The 24,375-nt window shown below is 39.1% G+C and overlaps 1 protein-coding gene and 2 pseudogenes across 1 annotated transcript; all 3 read right to left on the reverse strand.

Annotated features, from left to right (window-relative positions):
- Nucleotides 1–1,906: 1,906 nt before the first annotated feature.
- On the reverse strand, nt 1,907–4,729 carry LOC140930164 (uncharacterized). Its single transcript, XM_073379829.1, has one exon. The coding sequence runs from the start codon at nt 4,727–4,729 to the stop codon at nt 1,907–1,909; it is 2,823 nt and encodes a 940-aa protein (XP_073235930.1).
- Nucleotides 4,730–8,482: 3,753 nt separating this feature from the next.
- Nucleotides 8,483–11,824, reverse strand: LOC140932111 (uncharacterized; annotated as a pseudogene).
- A 6,215-nt stretch (nt 11,825–18,039) lies between these two features.
- On the reverse strand, nt 18,040–22,308 carry LOC140930864 (uncharacterized; annotated as a pseudogene).
- Nucleotides 22,309–24,375: the final 2,067 nt, after the last annotated feature.

Consider the following 24,375-nt stretch of genomic DNA (forward strand, 5'->3'; position numbering starts at 1 on the left):
ACATCAAGAGACAGGATTTCATTGGATACGGCTAATTAGATTTCAGTTCTTACGCTAAAAAATCACTAGACCATGAAAGACCATTCTCCCTGGCTTTGGGGGTAGTCTCTCTTTCTTTGTGCCTCTCCCACCTCGCGCCATCAGTCATGCACGTGGCCATTTGCGTCTCGCGTTTTGCTCGACGGACTACAGAATAGAGAGAGACTGCTCGTAGTCTAGAGTGCCAGATGCCTCTCCTGACTATTTCAGCATTTAAAGCTGCAGGTTGCGTTTAGGTAGACACCTTGTGAACTTCCGTACTTTCATCTTCAAGTTTTCATAACTTGTGAACATTTGTGTAGAAGCCTAGAGTGAATGCCAGCAGGTGGCACAAGGGTCTTTTAAGGTCTCCTCGTTCATGCGCGACAGTGTTTCACCATCAATCTGTTCATCTTATCAAGTTTAAAAGTGAAGAGTCACAAAGCAAAAACTGGAATTTTCAATGCTAAACTCTAATAGTGGTTTTACGGGAACTGAAATTGTGTTTCCATATTTCATGCCATAAGTGCATTTTCAGTGGGAATTCGTTTATCTTTTGCGGAATGTGCCTATTCAGATCTTCACGATATTTTTTTCATAGTTTTAGAGGTTTAAAGTAGGTTCCGTTATAGAAAAGGATGGCACCCAACTTCAAAACAACAACTTTGGCACATTCTAGGCTTTCACTTTTATTAAACAATAGCAACATGGCTTGAAGCTTTGTTGGTAAATATGAGCAAGTTAGTACTTATGTTTCATGGAAAATTCCATGGTATCAAAACTAAAAACGTTAGAAAGAAAAATTTAGTTCAAATGAGGCCTTTGACTGCTGAAATTTAAAATAATAATTTAATTCCGAGGAAAAGCGTCATCAGGTAATATACATATAATTTTGCACGGTAATATACATAACAAAAATTTGGTGTAAAGTATAATGTGTGAAAAGCGCAAGAACGGGGTGGAATGTATCAGAGGTATAAAAATATAAACGTGGATAAAATACAAAGATCTAATGAGTGAGTGTCACAGAACAAAGAGTCTCTTGAAAGGCATAATGATAGTCTTAAAAACAAAAGATCCGCAAAATTCGTTGCACTCCTCATGGGAATTTTGGGCTGTAAATCGAGCAGCAAGAAAGCGTGCTGGCTGAGCTAAGCTAAAGCTTAAGCTTAAGCTAAGCTAAGTAGTCGATTAACAAAATAAGATCTATGCCAGTATCACTTTTGTAAAATGAATTGCTTCATTTTCTGTGTAAAGATTTTTAAAGATGCGGAGTATTTGATAGCCTTTGGTATTTCGTTCCAGATTTTAATTATCTTTCCCTAGTACAGTATTTTCCATAATTTGTCTGTCTGTTAAATATCATGTGAAGTTGTTTTGATTCTCTAGTATTATAACTATGCACGGTAAAGTTCTCTATAGATCAGTAGCACAGTACATATGTACAAATGCGTAACATACTAAGAAAATATACAAAATTTGAATGAACTTCAAAACTCATTTGAAATCATTTATTTGCACAGAAAATGAACCTCTATAACAAAATTACAACATATTGGCTTCTTTGGAATTAGTTGGTGCAATTTCTGAAGTACCCAGAATGCATTGCGGCCCCACCCATTTCACTTTTATTAACAATATCAGGTCTCTTTTTTTGTTTTTGTAATGAAAAATTTTCTTCATTGCAAATGAAACAAATGTAAACACAAATCAACGTTTTAGCTGTGTTTTATCATGTGAATAAAGTATAATTATGGAAAAGGTTGTACACTAGAATAAAATAATTATTAATGCAAATTTTGATCACAAGGAAAACACAGTCACCCACAACATAGATAAAGTTTACTTCCAGTAAAGTCACGGACATAATAATTGTGTCAAAAGTTTGCTACAATGAAGCAATTATGTCCTCATGTACATCCATTGCCACCTGGTACACCTCGCTACGTCCCTTTCCTTTCTTTTTGAGTTCTGAGCACACATAACGGACTGTTCCAGGATAAACCATGGCTTTCTTCTTGACATCGAGCTTATAAGTCATGTCTATCAAGTTATGTCTCAGGAAAAAATGGCCCTTCAAAACTGTGTTCCCTGCTTGAAATTGACAGCCATAGTCATCGGTTTCCTCAGTGCTTAAAGTCACAAGGCTATCACTTATCACCCTCATTAGATAGTAGTCGTATGAGTCATCATCTTGTGCCGCAATGGCAATGATGCTGCCCTTATTGACGAGATCCGCAACATGTAGATGTAATGGCTGGGTCGGAGGGGCTTGATCATCTTGCGAGCGTGTTACTGCAGGGTATGCCTCTCGCTCTAAGTTGATGTTTTCAAAGTCATCTACAAGATCCTTATTCTTGCAAGAAGAATAATTTTCATAGAGGCATTCACCGCAGTAACAAGAGCGTTGCCTGACGAGGACCTTCAGTTGCTGAGGAGAAGTGAGCACTGAGTGCAATTTTCTAATGCCTTTGATGGTTTTGAATCGGCGGCCATCTCGATTCCTGGGAACACCTTCTTCTCCTTCTGCTGGAACATAATAAAACAGTCTCCTCTTCAGGCTCACCGCAGTTGAACGGGACGGAAAAGAAGACTGGGCAGGCTTGGAGAAGTTTGCTGTTAAGTGGTCACATAGCTGCTTGGCATTTGTTATATCGGCTCTTCCACGTATAACAGCAAGTGTGGCTTGTTGTTTGACATGGGAGCCTGCAGCATCCTGTTCTCCTTTCGCATGGGATGTTTCGAAATAGTTACGCTGAATCGGAAAACCAAAATCAGCTACACAGCAGGACAGGTCCCCAATGCAGTGCCTCGACTTGTATTGTGCAGCGCAGCCATCAGTGAACTCGTGCATTTTGTTAACGGTTACCTTAAGATCTTGGGTAAGGTATTTTGCTATGAGCCTCTGCGCATGATGCACAGAGTCGAAATCCTGCACTGGGTCGTCGCTGATCACGAAAACATGCTCCTTGAGGACACATGGATCCTCAGCGGTACTTTCCTTTCCATCAGCGTCCATAGTTGCATGGCGGAACATAACAGTGATATGGAGGCTTGCCTTGTTTACATCGAAATATTGGGACTGTATTTCATTTTGGCCTCTGCAGGAATAGCTCTCAGAGTAGTCATGAATACAAACTACATGGCCGAGAGGTAGATTTTCCAGTAGATCATCAAGCTGCTTTCTCTGCCAAACTGCCATGAACTGGTGCAGGGGGTAAGCTTCTAGCAGCTTAATGAAATACTGGAACAGTTCCTTTGGTGCTGTTTCCTGCTGTACAAGGGCAATCTTCTTCTGTTGATCCCCAGAAGAGGTCAGCTTTCCAGTGGCCACGTAGTCATAGCGTTTCCACTTGACTAATTCACTTCCAGAACTGTCCTCTGGTAAAAGCCGAAAGAGGTGTGTCCCACAGTTGTCACATGTTCTGTTTATGCAACCAAACTTGTGGAACTCACTTCCTTCGGGCTTTGGACACAAAGTCATCTCTACAGCCTCACTAAGGGACATTGGAAGAGGTGGATTGTCAGCATTAACAGCCTCTTTTAACAAATTCTTTCTGAACTTAACGCATTCGTTGAAGACCAGCCTTGCTTCCTCGTGTTTTCTACATAAGCAGGATCGTCTGTCCCTTTCTCTTGCTGCTTTCACAAAGTAGGGCTTCAAATGTTCAAATTTACGCTGTGAAATTTTGACTTCTGGATATTGAGCGCGGAAGTTGAAAAATGCTTCACTCTGTGTCTGTTCTAGCACATGCTTTGCATGCTCGAGGTACTGTTTAGGACCAATGCGCTTTCTGATGAGGTCTTTCTTATCCCCTGTGGGCCTACTTGCCTCATATGTCCAGAAATGGCATATTGTCTGCTTGATCTCTTCACTTACTGAGTCAATTCTGGGTTTCCTCTTGGTGAACAGCCAACTGGGTTCATCTCCCTTAAGGACTTCTGCTCTGCGCTTAATTCCCCGGCTGACAGAGCGTCTATCCAGCGAAACTAACTTTGAAACCGAGGACGTCAGCCTTTTCTTTTTCACTGTTTCCCCAAATGCCAATGATTTCATTGCGCCAAAAGCAGCTCTACTTTCGCTTTTTTTGTCATGCTTTAGGACTTCTATTGCACCACTCAGGTCACTGACCAACGCCCTTAACACCTCCGTCTCTTTTTCCTCTTCGGGAGATTTCACAACACCTTTCTTTTGAAGCGCTTTTCTTGTTCGAGGACTCTTTACAAGATTCTCAACAATTTCAACCTTTTTCTCCGGGGTCTGCGGTAAAACGTTTTTGGTTTGGTCTAAAGCCCTTTTTTTCGCCATACGGCTTTGGAATGATGAAGCGGGAGAAACTGACATGTCGTCCGTAAATTCATCTGCAGTGGCGGCCCGTTTCCGTTCTCGGTAATTCTTTGACCTTTCTCTACTTTGCACTCTTTTTCTTTCGACCCGCTCTTTTGACCTTTCCTTTTCTGCATCCCTTTTCTGGCGAAAATTTTTCACTCTTTCAGTGCTTGACTTTCCCGCATTATTTCCCGCCCTGAGACGCCTGTTTCGTGTTGCACGTGGTGTTTGTTGATCTGCCTTTCTCTTCTTTTTCTGGGCATGCTGTTCTGCAATTCTGGCCTTATTTTTTTCATAGAATGCTTTTCTGTACTTTCTTTTCTTCTCCTTTTGGTTTTCTCTCCATTTTCTCATTGATTCTGCTTTGTCTTCACGTTCCATCGGTAACCAGATTTCCTTACACGTTGATTATGCTAGATGAGACAGATGATTTCAAGCTAAAACTCACGTGTAGAGAACGTTTCCTCACGTGTTTTTCACAAGTTGCATAACATTGACCTTCTAGAAGTTTCTTGGGTGGTTACCTAGGCTGTTGTGAAGCCTTCGGTCAGTGTTAAAGCGAGTGGAATGGCGATCGAAGATCGCGAAGTTGGTGCTTCTCTTTGAGATCGATGTTGCTGAATGTAACTTGAAACCTTCCATGAAACGTTTCAAAACGTTTGGTATTTAGTAAAATGCTTCTAGCGCACCCAATTTCTTATATTTTTCTATGAAAATTGCTATTTACAATCGTTGTGAGTTGAGAATGACACATGACAGAAAATCAGCAAGGTCAGTTTCATACTTCGCGTGTGGAGACTGCTTGAATTTTGCGTTCCTTGCGAAAATCAGGTGTAAACATGGCGCGTTTCAAAGTGTTTGGTAATCAGAAATTTGCTTCGTTTTCCGGATGGTAAAGAGGAATTAGGCTAAAATTTCCAGGATTGACTGTTGAAAAGGTGAGAATTCCAGTTATTGAGGCTATTTTATCTTTGAAGCAATCTATTATGTTAAAATGTTGGGCGCATTTCTGATTTCGTGGATTGAAACGTACAGCGTGACGCTAGTACACTGGTTTAAGAAAGCTCATTTTTCTGAAAAACCGCTTTTTCTGGCAAAGTTTGACCTATACACCTGAAATCTATGAATAATTTTGATTTATAAGGATACTAGTTCTGCTCAAATCTACTACGGTTAAGACATGAAATGTTGCCAAAATGAAAATTTTCTGCGTGTGAATGTTACGCGTGACGGCCCGAATTATGCACATTTTGGTAAAAAAAAAAATTTCTAAAAAATTTAGAATTGAATAAATATCCATGATTTTGGGCGGATCTGTAGTTCAACATGTTGTTATTGTTTGTGCCAAGAGACAGCTTTGTAGCTGTAAACGTTGAGGAGATATTGCAATTTATATGTGCAAAATTTCGTTTGTACACGTGAACCGTGCTACTGATCATACAGAAGTCATCAAAATAAGGTGGAAGTACGTTGTTAAGGCTGAAACTGAATGAGGCGATAAGTAGATCAATTATTTGGTGTGTATTTAACAGATGGAGTTTCTTTAAAGTGGAAGGGGTGGTGTAGTGTATGATGTTAAGGTTATTATTCTTAATATTTTTTGTTGTAATTTAAACACGTTTTCCAGTCGCTTTGGATAAGTATTAGCCCATACGATATTTCCATAATAAAGTTATGGTATATTAAACTGTAGTACAACATTGTTAGGAGTGCTTGACTAATGTAAAAGCGAATTCTACACACCTGTAGTTCTTATAATCGTTTTAGTGACATAACTAGTATGATTTTTCCATGTCAGGTGTTGGTCAACTATGATTCGTAGAAATTTGGTGTTTTCAATGCACTGTAACATCTCGTGGTTTAATTTTAGACTCGGATGTTTTGTCAGCTTCCTTTTGTGAGATTTGAAAATAATGAAATTTGATTTTTTACATTAAGAGTCAGTTTATTTAGCATTAGCCATTCTTCAACATGAGCTAATTCCTCATTTATTAACAGTTCCAGTTCTTTTAAGGTACAGACCATTAGAAAAGTTGTGGGGGTGGGGAATCTTCGAGCAGCAGGAATTTTTTTCTTTACTCTTTCACTTGAATGAATATATTTTTTTTGTCGAGATGTTGTGCACGAATATTTTTTTCTTAAAATAACACTAAACTAAAAAAGATATTAAATCATTGAATCATTCAGTTGTTCACTTAGCCAAGAGCATGATTGAAATATGGGCTACCTGGGCACGTATGCGAAAATTAATTGAGCTACAGTTCACAATGGCCTTTTATACACCAGGTATCCTGTACGTACATTGGTACTGTGTAAGTTCATATTGCGTTGCTGACATTTTACATGTAAACAGCGTTACCTACAACAAGTCATGGCAGGAATGTTTCAGGCTCAAACATGAAAGTTGCCAATGTAAGTTCATCACTGTCCACAAAATAAGGCATTCATATGATATTATACAAAAAGAGTGTATTCTCAATAATAATTATTAAGTCTATTGTGGCGTTCTTAAAGGATACATAAAATAATTTATGTCCAACCACTCTAAAAGATCTGATGCGATATAAACACAGTGAGATAGGAGAAAGCCAGTAGGAGTAGATGAGACATTTGCCGCACATTTTTTTAAGTCCCTGGCCTCTATTGTGCCTCTCCCATAGTTCATCATACTAATACCAAGTGCCCTTGATGGTTATAGCTCCTCTATAGTGTATAAGTTTTTTTTTATGTGGCGTCCCGCAGGGCTCAATTCTTGGACCTCTTTTGTTTATTATTTACATTAATGATCTTCCTATTGTCTCTAGTCTCACTCAATCTTTACTGTTTGCTGAGACACAAGTATCTTCTGTTCCCATAAAGATGCCAATCACCTCGTTTCTATTGTTAACAATGAACTTGCAAAAATAATTATTTGGCTTAAAGTGAATAAGTTATCTCTAAATCTGACGAAAACAAATTTTATGATTTTTCATCCAAGGCAAAAGAAAGTCAATGTTAATGTCCCTCTTACTCTGGAAAATACCGTGATCAAGCAAGTCACGGAGACAAAATTTTTAGGTGTTCTCATTGATCAGCATCTCTCTTGGAAACCACATATTGATTTCGTCTCAAAAAAAATTTCAAAAAGTGTGGGAATTATTGCGAAAGCCCGCTTTTACCTATCATCCCAAACTTTGATGACCTTGTATTACTCCCTTGTATATCCCTTCTTAACATACTGTAATGTCACCTGGTCCTCCACCTACTGTTCCAACCTAAACTGTATTTACCTTTTGCAAAAGCGTCTAGTGCGACTCATAACAAAAGCTCACTATCTAGCAAATACTGCCTCTTTATTTAGCCAGCTTAAAGTCCTTGACATATTTAGTATTAATTCATTTTCTGTCGCTACCTTTATGTATTCTTATCACCATAATCTTTTGCCTAATAGCTTTCATGACTTGTTCTTAAGTAGTAATCAAGTCCATCAATACGAAACTCGACTAGCCTCTCAGTATAGACCTCATTTTTGTAGAACAAATATAAAGCAATTCAGTATCCTTTACCGAGGACCTAAAATCTGGAATTCGTTGCCTGTTTCACTAATTAGCTCTCCTTCTATATCTGTTTTTAAAAAAAATTTAAAGAATTATCTCACTGATAGCCGATCTGTCGTTTAATTTTCTGATCTTGCTCACTCTGCACTCAGCCATGAACTTAGTTCACTAGGTAGTTGAAGGAAACCTATTAATATAAGCTTCAAGCTTCGTTAGGCTTCCTTGTCACATTAGTTTTATAATTTAATTAACACCTTTTGTTCATGTTGTGTAAGGTTTTGTGAGTGACTAAATAAATAAATAAATAAATAAATAAATAAGCTTACAAGCCTCAGATATATTTTTTGTATCAGGTATGATTATTTACAAGACCAAAATTCAGTAGGACATGTATTCAGAGAGCTGATGTTTTGCACACAGTATGCTTTCTTCCATGCCTTCTTGAGATTTGTGCAAAATGTGTGGAAGGCCAAGGCAGGAATTTTTTTCCTGGTCTACTCTGCATGCATGAATTTTTTTGGGCACTTCGTCCCCCCCCTCGCCTTATAACTTTTCTAAAGGTCCGTCCCTGTCTTTTCCTGAACAAAAAAGATTAGTATCATCTGCAAATAAAATAGTATATAGTTTACTGGTTGAGTTGTTAAGGTCGTTGATGTATATTAATAATAGTAACGGTCCAAGAATGGAACCTTGTGGGACCCCACAAGTAACTTTTTTTCTGTTGACCTTATCTTATACTTACCAATTTGTTTGGAAAAGTAATTTTTTATTAACGGATATTATCATTTACCGCGTCAAATGCTTTTGGTAAATCAAGCACTACCCCGACAGTGAATTTATGTTCAATTTCAATGGTTTTTGTTATCTTATCAACAAGTTCAATTATCGCATGATTAGTAGAACTTTAACTTAGAAAACCATGCGAGGGTTCTGTCTTGCTTCAAATTACATTCCAGTGTGGTGATAGTGACATTATGATCACTTTTCACGTTCATATGAAAGGGTTGTTGTCTGTTTTAAAAATCATTTATCTCAAAAAATGTACCCCATTGGCATAGTCGTAAAGAACCTGCCTGTATGTGAAACTTGATGATTCAAAGCATAGGTATGTTTTCTTTTCCTTTATGTCGTTTTTGCCTCGTGACAATCGCATGGTGTTTACTAATGACAATCTTAATAAAAAAATACATCCAGAAAAATCTCTTTTTGGTCGTGAATAAATGTGGAAGTCTACAGTGTTGTTTGATGCTGGTAAATACTTTAGTCTTGTCCTTAGAACGACCATTGCATTTCAATCGGCGCAAAGTGAAGAACTTTGCCCTCTCTCTGCAAAAAAAGTCAGCACTAACTGATCGAAAGACTAAATAATTACATTATATGGACTTTGACTTTCATGAGATTTCTTTTTACCTTATTGAAATTTTTTATCGCAGAATACTCCATAAAATTATGAACCTTTTTGATATCCTAAACATGCTAAACAGGCACACGATTACTAGTGTTGGGTTGGGCAGATGGAGTTTTGTGACGAGAAACAGCGCAACATGGGGAGTTGCATGTTTTACGCATTTCATTATCGCAAAGAGCAACTTTTTAATTGAATTGTGGGAGTAGTAAGTACAGAATACCAGGCAATGAAGCATGGTAAAATGGGGTTGACAGACCTGCGCGGCTCCTGCTGTGTGACCGTTGTGTTGTTATAAGCCTTTACAGTTTTGCTTTAACAAGCATGTCTTTAAGCGACTTTCCTTTTCTATAAGAGATCAAGGGAGGTTCCTTGAATATCTCTCTGAGTAGTGGCTGGTTTTCTATTAAATGCCATTTTTCCATTAGTATGTTTTTCAAACCTGGTAATGACGGTTGAAATTGCGTGACAAAGGGTAAAAGTATTTTTTGCGCTCTCTGTTTTTGTGTCAGAGCTGTCGCTCTATCTGCATATTTAACTTCTGAGAGGATCTTTTCTACCATACTCTCTGGGTAGCCTCTCGAGATAAGGCGTGTTTTAAAGTTTTTAATATTCTTGTCAAATATGACTTTAGAAGAGTTAGTTCTTAGAAGTCTAAGAGCCTCTCCTTTGACAAAACCTTTTTTAACGCCTGGTGGGTGGCAACTGTTAAAGTTAGTGTACTGAAACGTTTCAGTAGATTTAAAATGTGTGCGCACGTCGAGAATTCTTTCTTTCTCAAATCTCTCTCCCTTATAGACTGTCGTGTCCAAGAATGTGGTTTCAATTTGTGATATTTCAGCAGTGAACTTGATTGTAGGATGAAAAGAATTGGCTTGCTCAGTGAAAAGATCTATATCTTCTTTGTTTGTGTCCCACAAAGAGAATATGTCGTCAATAAACCTTTTCCACGTTAGTGGTTTCCTTCTGCTTTGTTTTAAGATCTCCTTTTCTATTGTTGCCATAAAAATGTTGGCAAAAGCTACTGCCATTTTCGTGCCCATAGCAGTTCCGTGAGTCTGGAGATAGTCTTTCCCATTGAAATGGAAAGAGTTCTCTTTAAGGATAAGACTGAGCATTTCTTTAAGCAGGTGTGTAGCTATAGGAGGGTTTTTGTCATGAAATTTTTCGTATGCGTTGCATACTATAGTAATTCCTTCCTTCTGTGGGATATTCGTGTAAAGGCTGGTGACATCCATTGAGACTAAGAAAGCGTTACTAGGCACCCTAGTGTTTTCGATAAATCTTATAAAATGTGTCGTATCTTTAAGATACGAGTCTTGTATTTGTGCTATTGGCTGAAGTAGCTTGTCTACAAATGATGAGAGGCGTTCTGTGGGGCCATCGCACCCCGAAATGATAGGTCTTCCAACTAAAGTCGGTTTGTGTATTTTTGTGAGAGTGTAGAATACTGGAATTCGTGGCGGATCTGGTGTCTGGTTAAACCATTTTACTGTCATTTCGTCAATGAAACCTTCGTTATGTAGAGTGTTAATGAGGTGTTTAACTCTCTGGGATGTGTCCTTTAACCATTGGTTTTTCCAAAGGTTGATAGTTGTTTCTATCATCCAACTGTTTTTGTCCCTCATTTATTTTGTTCTCTCTTTTCATTATGACGGTTGTTGTGCCTTTATCTGCTTTCTTAAGGATTATTTCTTTGTTTTGAATAAGTTCACGGAGCGCTCGGCGCTCCCCAGGCGGCAGATTGTTTTTAGGTTTATTTAGTGGCACTTCTGTTAGCCGTAGTTTGACTTCCTCTAAATAGGATTCTAGAGCAACTGACCGTTGAACTGGGGGAATCCAACTAGACTTCACATGGAAGGGGTGTGGTACAGTATCTTTGCCATGATAAATGTATTTGAGGCGCATCCTTCTGGCAAATTGGTTAAAGTCTGAAATTAGTTGGCTCCTTATCTGGTTTTCTTTCATGACAGGAGTTGGAATGAATTTCAAACCCCGAGAGAGTAAATTGATCTGCTCTGTTGTTAGTTCTGTGTCTGAGAGGTTCTTAATGTGTTTTTTGCGTGTCTCTATGGCTTCGTTATATAGCTTAATGTGTTTGACATTTTTCCGCTTTCTTCTCCTGTGATTTCTTTCAGTGAGTGTTTTACTATTTATCCCCTTCTCTTTTCCCTTGTTAGAAACAGAGAGAACACTGGGATACGATTCACTTTGTTTATTCTCAATATCAGTAAACTTTGACATCATTTGTGAGAACTTGTCGAACTTAGCTTGGAGGTCTGATGCTAACTTAATTACATCAGTGCTTTTCATTACATTGTTTTCTCTAGTCGCCGATGGCGTCTTATGCTCTCTAGTTTGAACAACATTGGTCGCTTTCCTGAAGTGAGGCTTATCCTTCTCAACCTTTTTTCGTTTGTTCTGAAGACGATCAATGCGTCTTTGGTGAAACTTCGCTAACGAGTGAATGAACTCTTGTTCGGCAGTTTTTCTAATCGAGCCTATTTCTCGTTTAAATTCTTCGTCTGGCGTGATATTTGCACGCACGTTGTACCTTAGTGTCTTTGGACATGTTCTGTCCTTCATGTGTTTTCTCAGTTTCGTGATGGCTGTCTCTGATTTTTCAATCTTTGTCTCTAAGGAGGCGGCTTCGGCGGCTCTGCGTGGTGTTTTGCCGTTATGGGTCTGATCGTTAGATTGGTCCCGTTTTCGTTTTCTATCGTTATGGTACTGTTCTCTAGGAACTCTTGTTGTCTTCTGGCGGGTAGGTTGAGAGTCAGGTATAGTTTCAGAGTCGTCAGTAATGGCGCTTTCGTTTCCTTCACCTTCTGTCTCGTCAAGGAGTAGATTTTCCTCTTCAGCGTCCATTGGAGACTCATCTGTTTCTTCTGGCTGAGGTGGTCTAAGTTGACCGTCTTTGGTGAGAATTGAATATTCCATATGTAGATGTAAAAGCTGAAGCAAGACTGCAGTTTCGATTCTACTAGGGAATCTCGTCAGTTGCTAGAGGTATATCTCATGGATAGTGGTAACGTAAAGAGGTTACAGCCGTTTATATAACGCTTAACGGATCGAAAATGCGCGCCTGTTTTTCTATTGGTCCATAGATTCTGGCCAATGACATTAAGCTATATAGCTGTATCCCTGAAAGTGGTGTACGAAACTTTGTAAATACATAGTGACTGAGTACCGGTATCCACGTTTCGTCCACCTACTGGTATTTGAAATTGTTTTGTGTCATAGATTGGAAATACTGTAGTCGGACTTGTTGTGATTCAGTTTTATCCCTGGTTCAAATTTTTTCCTTTGTTTTTGGGTGATGTTTATGTGTAATAATGAGTTTGAAATGTAGGAAAATAAAATTAAAATGGGAGATAATAATGAGCCATAACATAAGCTTAACACTACATGATACTCACATTGGCTGCGGGCTGGTGTGATTTATAAGAAAGTCAGGTGTCTTGTTTTGTGAGGAAAGGTCATCGTTTTTACTCTTTGAACGAAAGCTTTCACATGTCATTGTTTAAAAGATGAATGACGATAGGCTTCAGGTCTTCAAACTGGTAAAAGTTCAGCTATTCAGCATCTCTGAGGATTTCAGAAAAATGAAAAGAGAAAGCTATAAAGTTTGCAAAAATATGTGACAAAATGTAATTTTTTGATTATGTCAATTTGTTATGGTAGTCAAAGAAAGTTTGCATAGAGGTATTTTTGTCATTCATGAATAATGCAAAAATTAAGAAGTGTGACTAGTTTGCGGAGACTGTCTATCTCTTCTCACTTCTCTGCACTTCATGTTTATTGTAGCTGCTATCTCCTTGCACACCTGCGTTTAGTTTTCAGTTTCCATAACAGGAAATGCGACAAGCACCAAACTTTCTAATTCTAAATGAAGAAGAGGGGTGATTATTAACTTGACCAGTAAAATAAAATCGCATGGTGCTTATCAGCTTTTCATTGCTCTTTTAAATAGTTGAAATGCTAGAAATTCGTTCTCTCTTGGCCTTGAACAGGAGCTTGTTACTTCGCTTAAACAAGTTATGGTCTTGTTTCCTAAAACTAAGAAAGGTTATTATTTTTACATGGAATCAGTGATACCAACAATAATCTGAATAAATTGTCTGCCATCTTTAACTCGGATTGATCATGAAGTTGATTTGATAATGTACTCACTGAAAATCGATCTAATCTTGCACTCGTCTTACTTCTGTTTATCCTTGGTGCCACTCAAGTTCGAGGCAACAATTTCATCTTGAGTAAAAATCTCCCCTAAGCATTTCTGTGTATACTTCTTTCGTGTTGTTGACTTCATTCTGCTTTCCTTGAGCTTAACTGCGGTTTCGTCTGGTAGGCTGTATACACTTATTGGTGAGATGCTCGGTAGAGTTTGCGGAAGGTGAGTTGGCGTTAGTGGTGTTGGCTGTGTGTCCGCGAGGGTTGATGTTTCGGGTTGGGAATGCTGCAGTGGGGATTCTGTGGCGAATTGGGGGTATGAAACAGAACAGGCTATCAACATGGGTGAAAATTCAGGTTGAGGAAATGGAACAAGAATTCCAGCCTCTACTGCTTCTAATCTGGCCTTTACGGATGTCATAAGTGGTTCCTGGCGAAATCGCCCGCTTCTGGGCCCCCGTGGCCGTCAAAAATGCCTAAAAACGAATCCTGTAGATCAGGGTTTAACGAAACTTCCATAAAATCTTTCATGATGTAATCCCTTCCTGCCTGGTTACACTGACCATTCACGCGGATCATTTTTTAAAATTGAAAATGTTGCCCGGGCAAGCTCTGCAAGCTCTTTTGAACAGCATCCTTTGTATTACTGTCTGGCAATAGTGGACTTTCAGATTCTGTATTACTCCGTGGTCTTCCGGCTGAAGCTTACTTGTGCAGTTTGCCAGGAAGAAAATTAATCTTGTGTTTTTGAGGCCCAGAACTGACGTGTACCGTACAGTTTTCAATAAATAGCAGGATATGCAGATTAGCTACTTTCATCTTGCTGTCAATTTTTGGAACCCATTTTCCAAGAAAAACACTGTCAATCCAGGTATTCTTTTCAAGTGTTTGAAATGCAAATGAATTGGTGGTGATGTAGTCCTTCACCACCTGCCCATGTGGGCAAGAGTAATTATGGATGTCTTGTTTCGGAAGAACTGGGTTTAGGAATAGCTCCTAAAGCACGTACAATGCGTGGTTTAGTAGGCGAAACGACATAATTGCTAAATACTATCTCATGCCATATAGCTTTTTCCACCAAAGTTCTGATTGTGGGATTAATCACTGATTAATAATTAGCCTTATAAATAACAGAAAAGCACATGCCAGGATCCAGCAATGTAATGCCACTTCATATGCTATCGCAGAGGAATGTATTACCTTCATCTCCTCTCAATTCTAAACGCCAAAGATTGCATTTTAGGGGACTATGTTGCAGGGGTTGTAATTAAGGAGATTGTTTGCTTGGGAACTCGACAACCTTTATTTGAGAGAACCCAGGGTGGGAAAGTTCACAGGCCTTCCTAGCTACCTTGCGGCTACAAACATGAGCTAAATTGCAATGAGGAAATGAACAACCCTTTGGCCTGTTAAAATTACGACAGATAACCCTGCTCTCGGGCATAGAGCTTACAAAGGTGATGTGCTGGAGAGTATTAGGTGCTGATGGATAAGAAGTGATCGTGGGTGGGTTAGGTTTGTAAATGGGTGAAGTAAAACTGTATGCAAAGACGTAGAGTCGAAACTCCAGGAAAATTTATAAATAGCCAGTAATTTTCTAAATTCATTGTTGTGCATAATAATTGATTTCTATTCATATCTAGCTATTAGCTCCTCATCCTAACAGTACAAGCTAAATACTATTGAATAGCTGAAGGAGTTGGCAATTTTCCTTCCAACAGCAAAGTATTGAAAATACGTGTATTTGCCACCACCCACTGAGGGATTGATATTGATTCAAATTTGGGTTTCTTAGGCCCATAAGAGACTACAATTTTAGCGTTCCCTTGGCTGCCCAAAGTCTCTTCTTCTTCTTGGGGAACGATGTTATTTACAAAGCCTACAATCAGTATAGGTTTCTCACCCTTTGCTAACCTCTGGCTCGAGAAACATTCCAGCTGTTGAAGGGTCATGAGAGGTGGTGCTTCTAGTGACCACATACTCTGGGGCGTTGGAAAACCTGGTCTATTTGGTCCATTTTCTGTAGATAATGCTGGCTGTGAAGGCGCAACATCCCAACTAGCCAAGAGATCGTCCAGGGAAGTTCTGCTTTCAGGACACCTTGAATCCACCTTTGGTAGATCTTTGACCATCAATCAGGAGGTGTAGTCATCAGTGGGAAGATTTTTGAAACTGGCTTGTCGGAGATCCTCAATGGCCTTTTGTTTATTTGAAATTCTTCTCCTTAGCTGGATTTCTTCCTCCTGGCGCAACCATTCCTGTTCTTGACGCTCCAAAGCCTCTAATTCGGCTGTCAAGTCAGCGATGACTGTGCCCTCCATTGTAGAAGAGGTGTCATTATTTTCCCTTTTTTAGGGAGAACTTTTCAAAGCCTACGAAGTATTTTACTGGGATGCCTCAGTAGTGTTCCTCTATACGTGTTTTGCACCCTGTGCACTTTAGAATTCTGCTTTCTCCTGATGGTTCTGTTACACTAGCCATGCCATAATTTGTATCTACGCTATGCTTTTAATATCGGCACCCCTTAATCTGCTTGCTTATGCCAAAGTTATCTTGTTTCTTTTCAGTGTTTATTTCAGTGGTTGGCAAATCACCATTATCATCCTCACTAGAATATTGCTCCTGTGCTTCACTACTAGCACTGTGCGCATAATCGCTAAAATGCTGCAGGTCACTGTCTGAAGAGGTAACATCTGATCCCTCTTCAAGGCAGGCTGTTTTTCGGAAATGAAAAAAAAAAGGTTCATTTACTGATTCTAAAACGATGATTTAGACGATTCTAAAACTCTGAGAAGGCACATTTGGTCTGGACATTTTTCAATTGTTGGAATGATATGAGATGTCATATCGTGTATAGTTGTGAAGGCTTCACAACAATTTGGGCACATTTTGGTTTCTTTTCTGATGTCCTTTCAAGTTTGTTACTATGCAATATATATGTAAAGTAACCCAGATTAAGGATAATGGAATAATCGAGAAGTGTTAACTAATGAAAGCACATTCTTAAGTATAAAGATATTCTTGGTATAATAATAGAGTGAAACCTGAATAAAGTAATCACGGTTTGTTTAATACGACTTGAGAATAAGAAGTATGACAGAAGTGTGCATCACTCTTCCTAAAGACTTGTGATAGAGGCAACCTCCATTTATGTAGACACTAGTTACGTTCCCATGGATGTTGGCCAAGTACAGGCTTCACTGCTAGTTAATGAATTTTGCTTGTCATAAAGTGAAATGCCCTCTAAAATGTTTCAAGGTACGTTTTTGTCATTTGTTTTAAAAAAAATAGTTTTAGTGGAAGCTGCTTGGAGAAGTAAAGCAATGAAAAGGGTGGTGGGGAAGAGCATGGAAATTTCAAATCTACCCACCAAATATGTAACACAATCAAGCTACAAGGAGTTGAATTTGTAGCATCTTCATGTGTACAATTTCTATAACTTTCAAGCTCAACCTTCAAGCAGAAATGACAAGTCACTGTTACACTGATTGTTGTTGTCATTTCTGTCCCACCTGTCTTTCTTAGTAATAGCCAAATAGCCTAAATTCAGTGATCTTTGAAATCCACTTGCTTCTTGTACAACAGAGCTAACAAGATATGATTTCATCCCTTTTTATTGCTTTTGGAAGCTTGGTAATTTTCTCATTTCCACAGTACCCAGTGACCAGCCAAACTGCACTGTCAAAGTCTTGCTCAGTTGAAAGGAGGCTCTAAAAGGGACATAAACCCCATTAGCTTTTAGGTCCACAGCCTTTTTCAGGGCATCCTGATATCTGGTCGCCCAGAATGACCCTTTTATTGAAAACGTTAAAGGGAAATACACCACTTCCTCTGGATCAGAGAATGACAAGGGGTTCGGGACTGGGGGAAAAGTGTGACATTATCCTGACTTTGTCAGACTATTCCACACTTCCACACTTCCACACAGAAGTGTGGAACTAAGTAAAGAATGACAAGAGGTTCATGGCTGGGGGAACACTTAGTGGGACATTATCCATACTTTGCCGGATTATTTAACACTCGCACACCTGCGAGATGTGTAGAATGACAAGGGGTTTGTAACATGGTGAAATTTGGAATGAGAAGGAAAATTAGGAATCATCCACACCTGAAGACGAAAAAGGAAAGAAGGCCCCCTTTTTTTCATCTCCATTCCAAGTTGCATTCGAATTTTCTTTGCTGTTGTGGAGTTCTGTGCACATGTGCAATTTCTCGGCAAGTCTAATTTCGTGCTTCACCTCCTGCCTGAAGAATCTGTAAGCATTCATCAGCTGCTTGATTTCCTGGGTTATGATTAGATTTAGGCAAGATTAACCATCAGACAGTTGATGAGTAGCACAATCACCCCTCCCATTTGTGTAACACAGGGTCAAAAATCAAAATCATCAGGAAATTTGTCTTTATTGTTTTATTCAATGCATTTTAGTCTTAGATGGCAATATCATTTTATGTTTTTAATTAATTGCAATTTGAGAAGAGATAAAATGCAATTTTTAATTACCCATAATACCTTGCGGGAGTGGTCAGTTACAAATTTACAGGTTTTAACAAAATCATTGATTTTTTTTTTACCATGATAAACAAATATGTACAATATTTACATTGATCCAATGATCTCTTCATGTTGCTGCATAGACAGCTTGTAGATTGGCTTATTTCGATTTTTTTTCTTCACAGAAAGATCTGTACATATAGCACGTACTGTCCCCGCATAAACTACAGCTAGACGTTTAGTGTCAAGAGTGTAGGTCATATCTTGAAGATTTTCCCTTAAAAAGAAGTGACCTTTGAGAACTGCACTGCCACTAGGGTATTGGCAGGAATAGTCATCAGTCATTGGCTCCTCTAGCTCTTCCACGCCATTGGAAGTGACTTTTAGGAGGTAGAAATCATAAGCAGGATCCTCAAAAGCTGCTATGGCCACAGTGCTACCTTTGGCTGCAAGATCAGCCATGTGTGCCATGGTGTCATTATCCAGAGCTGATGTGGCTGTGGACTGCCTGGTGGTGGCTGGGGAAGCTTCCCTTTTGATTTCTACTTCCTTCCAGTCATCAACCCACTCCTTGTTCTTGCATTGATCCTCGTCATCTAGTATACAATCAGTGCAGTAACAAGAGCGATGTCTGGTTAAGACCTTCTTTTGTTGTGGTAAGCTCTTAACACAGTGCCATTTTCTGATTCCTGGGACTGACCTGAATTGCCTTCCAGGTCTGTTTCTATCTACAGCCCCTTCTCCCTGACTAGGAACAAAAAAGAAGACCCGACGTTTGAGTTCCACTGCTTTTGTTCGTGAGTCAAAGCTGGATGCCACAGGAAGGGTGAAATTTTCAACAAGATACTTGTACATACTCTCTGCATTTGTGATTCTGGCCTTTCGTTGTAAAACAGCCTGGCTCACCCTCTGCTTCACGTGAGACCCAGCTGCGTCTTGCTCTCCCTTGGCATGCGAGGTTTCAAAGTAGGAGCGCTGTGTGTGGTAGCCAAAATCCATAAGAGAACATGATAGATCGCCTACACAGTGTTTTGACTTGTACTGTGCAGCACAGCCATCAGTGAACTCATGAAGCTTCTCCACCTGATAGCCTAGATCATTCTGAAAATAGCCATGAATCAGCTCCTGCACGTTGTGAACACTGTCGTGGTCTTGTATTGGATCATCTGAGATTTTTTTTGTTTTTGTTTTTGTTTTTTAATATTTTTTAATTAAAGCATTTCTTACGTTTACATACAAAATAGAAATTAAGAAAGAGAAAAAAAAACACACACACACACACACATATATAGTACAAACAAAAAAAAAATACAAAGCTAAACAAAGCTATTACAGCAATACAGTTACTTAGCATGTAAATTACAATGACATCACTTTAAACTAATTGTTGAAATTAATCATAACATCACTTTTACGTAAAAACGCTTATTAACTTTTCCCACTTTCTAAAATGATTGTCTAATTTGTCTCTTTTCCTGGCAATATGGAGTTCGATGTTATAAATACGCCTTGTCCTGGCTATAAAACCTTGAAGAGAAGGTATACCATTCTGGTATTTCCGAGAGTAAATATAAAACTTACCCAGAAGCACAAATATGTGTTCCTTGATTGTATTGGGCTCCTCCTCACTGCTGCTGACACCATCCACTGCCTCTACAGCATGGCGGTACAAGATAGAAACATGAAGAGAGACTTTGTTGATGTCAAAGTACTCACTCTGTGTCTCCTCTTGCTTTCTGCAGGTGTAACCCTCAGAGTAATCGTGGATGCATACCACGTGTCCCTGCGGCAAATTATTTACCAGACTATCTAGCTGATCCCTTTGCTACCTTGCCATGAAGATATGACTTTGATATCCAGCAAGAAGATCAGTAAAATACTTGAACAGCTGCGATGGTGGTGTCTCCTTCTGCACAAGTGTTATCTTCTTCTTCTCTGTGCCGTCTGGTAGATATTTCCCCGTAGGTACATACTCGTAGCGTGACCACTTAACTAGGCCATTATCACTTGACTCCTCAGGTAAAAGAGGAAATTTGTCAACACCACAATCTTCACACATTCTTTCAATACATTTCAGATTGTGGTAGTCTCTTCCTTCTTCTTTTGCACATAGAGTCATCTCAACTGCCTCGTTCAGTGTTTTGGGTATTGGTGGCGACTGGTTGTCATCTGCTACCAAAAACTTCCTAAAGTTCATGCAGTCCGTGAAAACGATTTTTGTTTCCACGTGCTTACGACACAAGCATGACCTCCGATCTCGCTCTCTGGCCTGCTTCACATAAAAGGGCTTGAGATTTTCAAACTTTCTCTGTTTGATTTTTATCTCTGGATGCAAGTTGCAAAATTCTAAATATGCCTCAGTCTGTGTCTTCTCAAGCACATGGCGGGCGTGGTGCAGGTATTCCCTTTTGCCAACTCGCTTTTTTAACATGTCTTTTTTGTCTCCTGTTGGACGGCTAGCAACAATACTCCAGTAGTCATAGACAACTTTGGCGTCTTCTTCGCTCAACGCGTCGTGCCGAATCTTTCTTTTTGTGTGGATCCAGCTTGAGATTTCTCCCTTTAGTATCTTTTCTCTACGTCTAATTGCGTGATCGATGCTTTTTCTGTTAAGGTTTACCAGTTTAGACAAAGACTTCTTTGCTCTTGATTTCTTCACATTGCTCCCAAAAGCAAGAGATTTGAAGGCTTGAAAAGCAGCACGATTTTTGTTAGACCCGGATTGCTTAACGTGTTGGAGTCCTTCATTAATATCTTCTGCTAGCGCTTTTAAAGCCTTTGTCTCATTTTCCTCTTCTGGTGTCTTAACTAATCCTTCCTCTTCCAAAATTGTCCTGGTCCTTGGACTCTGTATCACAGTTTTTAATATCTGTGCTTTTTTTCTTGGTGTGGCCGGAAGCGCGTGTCGCACTTTATCAGTTCCGCGTTTTTTTGAGGTTCTGTTTTGAAATCCAGGTGATTCGTCTGTTGTCACGAAATTGCTCTCTTTTGCCTTTTCACGGTGTCTTCTCACTCGTTCTCTTGTCTGTTCTCTTATTTTTTTTCGTCTTTCTTCTTCGGCTGCACGTCTCTTTTCTCTGATCTCTTTTGCTTTGCTTCCTTTCTGGGCTTTCTTTATGGTGAATGAGCCACGTGTTTGCGGACGTGAGTCAGATTCTCGGCTTTGTCTTCGCTTTTGTTTAGTTTTTTCAATTAACTTTTCCCGATTTTTTTCATAATATGCCCTATTTTTTTCTTTCTTTTCTGCTTTTCTCCTTAGCTCCGCAATTTTTTTACGTGAAAGACCGTGATTTTGGCTCTCCATGCTGCATTCCTTGATCGCTTGAATGAACACACGCACGTACTTGGAAGAACGAAAATGTCACGTTTTCGTCACGTTATGCAATGCAAAGGCCCTGAATCTGCCAGACATCCACCCCTTGTATTGACATTAAACACGTGCGATTCTTTGGGGAAGAAAAGCGAGTCAAGTCCGCCGAATTTGGGAAGATTCATGGCCGGTTAGAAATGGTTTGCGCGACCCTACACGCTTGTTGTTCCTTCGTTACGCTTTGTGAGCACGGCAATTTCACCTGAAAATGTTTCAGTTTTATTCAGTCAAGAACATCTCGCGTTTTATGATGTCAAAAGAGCTAAAATTCGGAACAGAGACAGATCGATATAAGCCCAACAGTGTGTTGTCGGTTCGATGTCAGGTTTATCAAGAGTTGATATGAAAAGACCCGGTTAATATTGTGAGCTGTCGTTGCAATTAACTCTATTGTGGAAAGATAAAATGTGTTTCAGTCAACTTCAAATCGCTCTCGCATCAGCTACATTAGGTGTATCTGGCCAAATTAACAGATAAAGTTAGCTTGAGTAAAGCCCATTACGGCCCCAGGGTTTTAGTTCGTATTATGATTTTAGAAAGTGACAAATCCCGAATAACCTTGAAGAGGTAAAACGAGTGAGCGGGTGCGTTACATGGGGACCAGAAATAGTAATCTCATGTTTTTTATCCTTATAATGAAATAATTCCCCTCAAACTTCACCAGTTATGTTTTTAGTTAATGCTTTATTGATTTCTTTTGTTTTGGGACTGCTTTGTGGTTTAACAAGGCACGGTAAGCTTGTGAATGCGCGCATAGGTGCACATTTCGGTAACGCGTTACATGCCAAATTAGCACATTTTAGAACAAGTAGTTCCATTTTTCATAGGCTTTTGTTTGAACTATCAGAAAATTGATTAGTTCATTTGAAAGAACTGCCATTTCCCCCAAACATTTCAAAATTTTACGGTGTTTCTTGGCAACTATAGCGAGATATTCGCTTGTAAACCTGGCTGACCATTAAATGGGAGGGGTGATTGTGCTACTCATCAGTTCCTCTAGCTGATCTTCCATAACAGTGGTCTCTTTAAGAGATGTGATTTGATGTTTGAGACTGCATTGGTGGAACACAGCACAGTTATAACGGGTGTCTGTGTTTTTTTTTCTTCCCCCCGCATTACATTATCTAAGGTTGGTCTTCTATATGCTCCATTGAACGCCTAAATGCAAGAGAACAAAATAATATCTAATCTTTATAAAGGTGTTTTGATAATGATGAAGCAAAAATTGTCTCCGGTGAAATATGAAACAGCCTTTGTCCCCCTAAAATAAATTTCCGACAAAAACAAAACAAAACAAAAAAAACAAGCATCTTTCGAACGCACTGTTACCTCTCGTGTTGAGGCAACTTCGGACCACATCATCAACATCAGCTAGAACTCCTTCCGGCTTGTTGCCAAAAATCCTATGGGATCTCGGAGCCAGTTTCTTTGTTGTCTCTAGTTTGTCTTGTTTTGTAAGTACCGGCCAATATAATGTCGGTCGGTGAGTGTCATTTTAGATAACATCTGCTCCTGGCAGACTCGTTCTCACACACATCTGTATCATAAATTTAATGTTTTTGTGTAAATATTGAAAGGTCTTGAGAAAATCAATCTTGTACTTTTATTTTAATTCTGAATGGCTAGAAGACAATAATCTTGTTCTCAATGTTTCAAAAGCTAAGTGTGTACCAGTTACATCTCAAAGTCATAAATAGTGCGATTGCATTTTAAATCTTAATCTTCTCGGAAGGTCCATAACTTGCGAAACTACTTTTAAATACCTGGGCGTGGTGTTCGACAACTTTGGCTTTGAAGGCTCACGAAGACTGTGTGTAAAAAGGTGGCGTCAAGAGTTAGTTTCCTGGGCCGTGTTAGAAGTTTTGTCACAAAAGAGGCAGCAACACTTGTTCACAACGCTTTAATTCTTCCATTATTTGATTACAGTGACATTGCCTGGAGTAACCTTCTACAGCAAGATATAGATCGACTACAGCACCTAACTGAATAGATCTGCATGGATTATCACACATTGCTCTCGCTTATCTGAAGCAATAGAGCAGCTGCACTGGCCGACTCTCTCGAGCAGACGTTCTTACCACAGGGCTAAACTTGTTTTTCTCTGTCTTCACCCATTAGTTCCTAGTTATTTTTCATTATATTTTACTAGATTTTCGAACATTCACAATTATTCCACAAGGCAAAGTATCCCTACCAAACGTTAAACAGAATTTTGGGGAAAGGACCTTTCTTTTTACTGGCACAAATTTTTAACAAACTCCCTTTAAACATTCATGAAGAGTGAAAACATTCAAACGTTCTGCCGCCAAGCAAGACATTTCTTTTTATCATAACTTTGATATTTTATTATATTTTAGGCTTTAAATGTGATTTGGCATTGTATTTTTAGGCTTTTTAATGTAGTCCTTAAATTTTATTATTATATTTTTTTAGGGTTGTTAAATGTAATAGTTATGAAAATTCTATGGGCCCCTATGGAGACCAGCCTTAGAGCTGAATGGGCTACCCTGTGTGAATAAAGTTTTACTTTACTTTACTTTACTTTACTCTTCTCGGGATCACCCACACATATTTTTGGAATATTTTCATTACGGAAATTTAGGCATGAGGCATACATACACCTCGCATGAGTTTAGGTTTGTTTGTGTTATATTGTGTTATACAAACGAGTGGTTACATTTTTTAAAATTCATTGTCTGATGAAAAGTCATCCATAGCTTTGGCTTGGTTTTGAAGCTCCTGAATTTCTTTTTGTTTTCTCTTGAGATCTACCTTCTAGAAATTAAGCTTGTTAAAATATTTGGGATGTTTCTCTTCAATTCTGCAAAAGGTATAGTCGAGACACTTCTTCAGCTGAGATGGTTTTGCCATTTGATTGCGGTGACCCCTATAGGACAATATTTACCACTGCTTCACTGGCGATGGATGGCATTATGAGTGACCTGATCAACTTCCCCCTTCAATTTACGGAGTTCCTATGAATCCCCAAATCAGCAGTTGTTAAAATGGCAAAAAAGGATCAAGAAACCCTTTGTTATTGGAGGGATGTGT

Source organism: Porites lutea, chromosome 3 (genome assembly GCF_958299795.1).
Source record: "Porites lutea chromosome 3, jaPorLute2.1, whole genome shotgun sequence".
Taxonomy (NCBI): Eukaryota; Metazoa; Cnidaria; class Anthozoa; order Scleractinia; family Poritidae; genus Porites; species Porites lutea.

Bases quoted from the DNA above. Each gene is read 5' to 3' on its own strand.
- LOC140930164 (XM_073379829.1), bottom strand. From the start codon at position 4,729: ATGGAACGTGAAGACAAAGCAGAATCAATGAGAAAATGGAGAGAAAAC.